The 6,385-nt window shown below is 29.1% G+C and overlaps 1 protein-coding gene across 1 annotated transcript; it reads left to right on the top strand.

The window, feature by feature from the left end:
- The first annotated feature begins 823 nt into the window (after positions 1-823).
- On the top strand, positions 824-6,033 carry LOC146952872 (amino acid permease 8-like). The gene is made up of 7 exons (XM_085706867.1): positions 824-1,038; positions 3,329-3,559; positions 3,641-3,734; positions 3,965-4,182; positions 4,329-4,462; positions 5,182-5,409; positions 5,511-6,033. The coding sequence occupies exons 1-7, from the start codon at positions 939-941 to the stop codon at positions 5,919-5,921; spliced, it is 1,416 nt and encodes a 471-aa protein (XP_085562993.1). The 5' UTR covers positions 824-938; the 3' UTR covers positions 5,922-6,033.
- Positions 6,034-6,385: the final 352 nt, after the last annotated feature.

Below are 6,385 nucleotides of genomic sequence, written 5' to 3'. Positions count from 1 at the left end.
AAATACAACACAAACAACCAAATAAACAATCCATAAAAACAATATTATATAGTTTATAGTAATATATGTAGATGATCGAGGGCTTCAAGCCTCTAGTTTTTAGGTATATTATCGAGGCATCAATGTGATGATTATTTTGTTACAAAAGTTTGGTGTATTTCACAAAGAAAGAACAAGAAGATGTGAGAAGAAACTGAGAAACCATTGGGATGACATTTCTGTCATATATACTTGCAACATAATTGTGAAAACTTTGATGGAAACATTCCCCCCAAAAGGGTTACAAGCCTTGACATGCATATGTATGAAATGGGTGTTAATTGAGTTACCATAGAATTGAATTGAATGTCAGTGGTGGATGATATCAATGAGGATAATTTAAATGCAACTGAGTTTGGCAGTATCTTGAATAAATACAAAGCTTGTTTACATTTGAATCAAAACTATATGGTTAATTTTATCAGAAGGCAAGCCAACCATGTTGCTCATACTATTGATTTCAACCTATATTAGACTTTATTCATTTGTGAATGACATAAGTTTTATTTTTCGGTAAAAAAAAACGTAATATGTGTATAATTTTTCCTTATTATATTGAATTTTACAAATCTACAAATATTTGTGGATATCTACATGCATAAATATTTATGAATATTACGATAAAAAAAATATTGATTGAAATTCTAGACTAGAGCACTTTTTTTTTGAAAGGGAGAGTAGAGCGTTTCTTTTAACTACTATTTAAGATGGACAATGTCAAATGGTGCTAGAAATTTGGTATGATGTGTCATAATTCAATGCCTTAAATTCCTTATTTCTGTTGATTTTTTTGAAATTTTTATTCTACTCAATAAAACACGTGGTTTTATTTGTTACATACTCATATATCTTAGATCTGAAAGCCAAGTTTGTTTATCGTGAACTCAACTTTGAGGAGCATGGAGACGAGTGAGGTGCAAAATGAAAGGAAGATTGATATAGCAGTAGTTGCAAATGACGGTGCTCTTGTAGATGATGATGGCAAACCCAAACGAACAGGTCTATATAGCTCTTTTTCTTTCTCAAAATTTTCTGCATGGTGAATTATAATCTCTCTCATTCTATGAAGCACATACACTCACAAGATAAGATGTGTGTCGATGTCGAACACACGTCGGTATATATCTAATACCAACACTTAAAGTTATATTGAATTATGTCATTTTTTTCAAATTATTATCGGTGTCCTGTCTATGTCCATGTTTCATAGCTCTCATTTAAATTTTCCAATGAAATGAAATGTAATATACAATTCAAAATGTGACCTGATGCAGTTGTATCTACAATAATAGCACCATGAATCACTTAATTATGTTAATAAATTGGCTAAAGTGCAACTTTGGCTCCCTATCTTTCAAAAAGTTGCGATTTTGGCCCCTTAAGTTTGAAAACTACAATTTTGGTCCCCTATGTTTTTGCCCCTTTGCATATTTGGTCCTTTTTTTCAATTTTGACCGGTCAACGCCCATGTGGCATGCCACATGGGTAATTATTAAATTAAAAATAAATAAAAAATCATTTTTTAATTAAATAAATGAAAAATATAATTAAAATCATTTAAAAAATCAGGAAAATTAAAAAATTAATAAAAAAATTCTGAAAATATTAAAGAGATCTGGAAAAATGAAAAATAAATAAAAAAATTGAAAAAAATATAAAAAAAATTTGGAAATTTGAAAAATTAATAAAAATGAAAAAAATTAAAAAATACGGGAAAAATTTAAAAATTCTGGAAAAATTAATAAAAATAAAATAATATAATAAAATGAAAAATAATGAAAAATTCTAAAAAAATAAAAAAGATTAAAAATTCTGAAAAATAAAAATTATGAAAAAATAAAATTTCGAAATTTTCTGAAAAAAATTTAAATTCTGGAAAAATGAAATTTTCGAAATTTTAATTAAAATTCTGGAAAAATTCTAATTAAAATTTTAATGAAAAAATAAAAATTCTGGAAAATATTTAAAAAAAATTCGAAATTTTCATTAGTATTTTTCGAAATTTCAAAATTTTCATTAGTATATATGTCGACCTTAGGTTTTTTCAGTGTATAAATACACAAAAATTCCCGGTTTATCAATACACAAAAGTTCCCGGAAAAAATACTAATGAAAATTTCGAAAAATAAACAAAAAACCTAAGCTCGGTTTATAAATACACATATTTTTTCCCTTATTCTCGGTTTATAAATACACAAAAATACACTGAAATTTTTTTGGAAATAAATACACAAAAAACCTAAGCTCGGTTTATAAATACATATATTTTTTCCCTTATTCTCGGTTAATAAATACACAAAAATACACTGAAATGTTTTTGGAAATAAATAAACTGAAAAAACCTAAGCTCGGTTTATAAATACACATGATTAATCTTTTTAATTTTTTCGAAAATTTTGAAATTTTTTAATATTTTTTATTAATTTTTCATTTTTCCAGAATTTTTTAATCTTTTTTATTTTTTTCAGAATTTTTCATTTTATTAGATTATTTTATTTTTTAATCATTTTTTATTTTTATTAATTTTTCGAGAATTTTTAAATTTTTTCCGTATTTTTTCTGATTTTTTTTATTTTTCTAGAATTTTTAAATTTTTTCCGTATTTTTTCATTTTTATTAATTTTCAATTTTCCAGAATTTTTTTATATTTTTTTCAATTTTTTATTAATTTTTCATTTTTCCAGAATTTTTTAATATTTTCAGAATTTTTTTCAATTTTTTTATTAATTTTTCAATTTTCCTGATTTTTTTAAATGTTTTTAATTAGATTTTTCATTTATTTAATTAAAAAATGATTTTTTATTTATTTTTAATTTAATAATTACCCATGTGGCATGCCACATGGGCGTTGACCAGTCAAAATTGAGAAAAAGGACCAAATATGCAAAGGGGCTAAAACATAGGTGACCAAAATTGTAGTTTTCAAACCTAAGGGGCCAAAATCGCAACTTTTTGAAAGATAGGGGGCCAAAGTTGCACTTTAGCCTAATAAATTTTGGAAAGCGTACACACTTGCCATGTATTAGCTTTGTTTTTTAATATCTCTCCTACTAATGCCTCTTGCACGTTTTAGAATTAGGTTAAACAATTTGCTGCAAATATTGTGTGAGAGAATTGCCCTTTGAAATTGGACGACTAATACCTTTGAGGCTATGCAACTTATGTATTTTCCCTCCAGCAGCGAAATATTTGCTTTAACAGCTTAAATACATGTTGTTTACAAGATAATATTGTGCAAGTTCATCTATACGTACACTCAACTCAGACCTCGTTTCCTTTTAAACTACAGGGACATTATGGACCGCAGCCGCGCATATCATAACGGCAGTGATTGGTGCTGGTGTGCTGACATTGCCATGGGTGATGGCTCAAATGGGGTGGATCCTTGGTATTTCATATATAATAATCGTAGGTGCTGTCACACTCTACACTTCCAATCTTCTAGCTGATTGTTACAGAACACCAGACCCTGTCACTGGCAAGAGGAATACTTACATGGAAGCTGTTAAAACCATCTTAGGTAATAAAATTATATATCATGTCATACAAGATGAATTATATTTTAATTATTGTGCATAGATATATTTACATTTCTTTTTAGGTGGTAAAATGTATTTGATATGCGGAATTGTCCAATATGCTTTGCTTAGTGGAGCTGCAATTGGATACACAATAACAACATCTGTAGGCGTGGTGTAAGTTCTTTTATCGTGTTCTTTTAGTTTACTTTTGATTTGTATACTAAATTGGTGACGAAAATAGTAGATGTTTGAATATCTTTACCAGTTTAGTCAGGGTTTCTATTCTTGACCGGAAAAACTTATATTAAGAGATGTCAGCATTTCAAATTAATCTCAGTTACCTGCAATATGCGCACGAGAGTTAATATACTCGAGTTTTAATTACAAAATGTTTCATATTTTAGGTCAATACACAAAATTAATTGCTTCCACAAAAAGGGAATTGAAGCTCCATGCCAATTTTCTAATAATCCCTATATGATTAGTCTGGGAATTGTTGAAATCTTTTTGTCTCAAATCCCCAATTTTCACAAATTATCATGGCTCTCAATCATAGCAGCAGCAACATCTTTTGGTTATGCATTTATTGGTATTGGACTTTCTCTTGCTACCGTCATCCAAGGTTAATTTTCCCCCTCTTCTTAGTCATTTCTAAATTATTTTTTATTATTACTATTTTTGGTATTGGACACTAATGATACATTCACATTAGATTTGAACTATTTTTGAGATTATACAATCAAACTGTTACTAAATAAATTGAAACAGGGAAGGGAAAGAGTACCTCTTTAATTGGAGTAAACAGTGAGCAAAATTCAGAAGACAAAGTGTGGAATATACTCATTGCATTGGGAAACACTGCACTTGCTAGCAGCTATTCTCAAATTGCTATCGATATTCAGGTATGAAATGAAGCAAACTATAGTAGTTAAGGTCTTTTTATGGTCCATATTAGTAGTTTTTTTGTAATATAGCACTTATAAAAAATAAAAAAAAATTAGTCCCCTATTTTAAAAACAGTTTATTAATTCTGCAATTTAGTTTTTTCCCAAATTTTGATCATTCATCTCATTTTTGGATCGTTTTTTGATGATGTGGCTTATTCTATGTGACGTGACTGCACTTTTTTGACAGGGCAACGTTTATTAGACATATATTTACTGACATGAATATTTAGTGGTGCGATCTAATAAGCGCAACCACATCATAAATGAATATGCCATATCATCAATATGACTCAAAAGTGAGATAAGAGACCAAAATTCTAGAGAGAAAAAGAAGTTAAATTGAGGAGAAAAAAAACTGATTTTTAAAATGAAGGACCTAAACTTCATATATTTTTTAAAAAAATTGGGAGATAAAAAATGCATTAATTTTTTTTATATATAAACATAAATGTACATATATTTGATCTAAATTTGGATAAGTTACATATACCTTTTTGTTAGTATTATGTATGAAAACCACTGCACTATAGCATAGACATAGTATCACAAATTTAGCCTAGTGGAATATGGTGTAGATATGGTGTTCCGGAACATAGAGGTTTTCTGTATTCGCAAACATAATTGCATTCTCTCCCATTTAATTGAAATAATTATATGTGTGCTGTGAAAAATAGGACTCGTTAAAGTCATCACCACCAGAAAATAAAGTGATGAAGATGGCAAACAAAGTAGGATTATCAGCAATGACAATTATCTTTCTCTTATGTGCCTGTTCTGGCTATGCTGCATTTGGTTCAAACACTCCAGGAAGCATCCTTATGGGCTCTGGCTTTAAAGAGCCTTTTTGGCTTGTTGATTTAGCCAATGTCTTTGTTGTTGTGCATTTAGTTGGAGCATATCAGGTTTGACACTAAACTTTTGAATTCTTATTATCATTCACATCTTATGATTTATTTGAATATTAGAAGTGATCAATGATCTTGAAGAAATTGTGCATATGTAGGTCATTGTCCAACCTATTTTCGGCGTGGTTGAATCGTTGGTTGGTCAAAGGTGGCCGAAATCAAGTTTTATAAGTCGAGAGTACTCGATAGGCATTTGCAACTTGAACTTATTTAGGCTAATTTGGAGAACCATATTTGTCACAATAGTGACTATTTTGGCTATGGCAATGCCTTTTTTCAATGAAATGCTTGCACTTCTTGGAGCTATGGGGTATTGGCCATTAACAATATTTTTTCCAATTCAAATGTTTATAACCAAACAAAAGATTAAGAGACTATCTATCAAATGGTTTGGACTTCAATCTTTGAACTTTATTTTTATGCTAATATCAATAGCTACAGCAACTGCAGCCATTCATGGGTTTAGTGAAGCATTTCATAAATACAAGCCATTTAAGTATAAAGTTTAGCTTAGGTTTTTAGGTAAGTTTTTAGCATGTAGAAGCTTCCAAGTTGAAATGTTTAATGGTAGATCATTGCAAAGGAGAAGGAAATTTTGCATTTATTTGTTTTATCTTCTTATTCTTGCCCTCCCCACTGGATGAAGATTTTCATCCTTCTTGCGATTTATATGCATATACACACCATAACAATATTGAGATTTCATATTATCACATGAAGACATTGAACTGCTTCACTATTCATTTGTATTCATACTAGGTCGTCTTTTGAATTCAGCTAGTACCAACAAAATGATAACATCTCTCGCATCAAGCAACATGGAAATGATCTGTAACTTGTTTGGTAGCTAGTACAGAAAACCATAATTGACAATCATAATAGTTAGCAATTAAAGCGACATTCAATGACCATTTTATTCTCGAGAGGGAATTTGAATATTGTAACTTGAGATTATAAAGTTAAACTCTTACCA

The sequence above is a fragment of the Medicago sativa genome, chromosome 1, assembly GCF_051527215.1.
Source record: "Medicago sativa cultivar Bolivia chromosome 1, Bolivia_mono, whole genome shotgun sequence".
Lineage (NCBI taxonomy): Eukaryota > Viridiplantae > Streptophyta > Magnoliopsida > Fabales > Fabaceae > Medicago > Medicago sativa.
The sequence above is the reverse complement of the archived record's forward strand: the minus strand, read 5'-3'. Positions and strand labels throughout refer to the sequence as shown.

Coding starts and splice junctions, on each gene's coding strand:
- LOC146952872 (XM_085706867.1), top strand. CDS start 939: ATGGAGACGAGTGAGGTGCAAAATGAAAGGAAGATTGATATAGCAGTA. Junction 3,560..3,640: donor AGCTGTTAAAACCATCTTAG/GTAATAAAATTA, acceptor ATTTCTTTTTAG/GTGGTAAAATGTATTTGATA. Junction 4,463..5,181: donor AAATTGCTATCGATATTCAG/GTATGAAATGAA, acceptor TGTGAAAAATAG/GACTCGTTAAAGTCATCACC.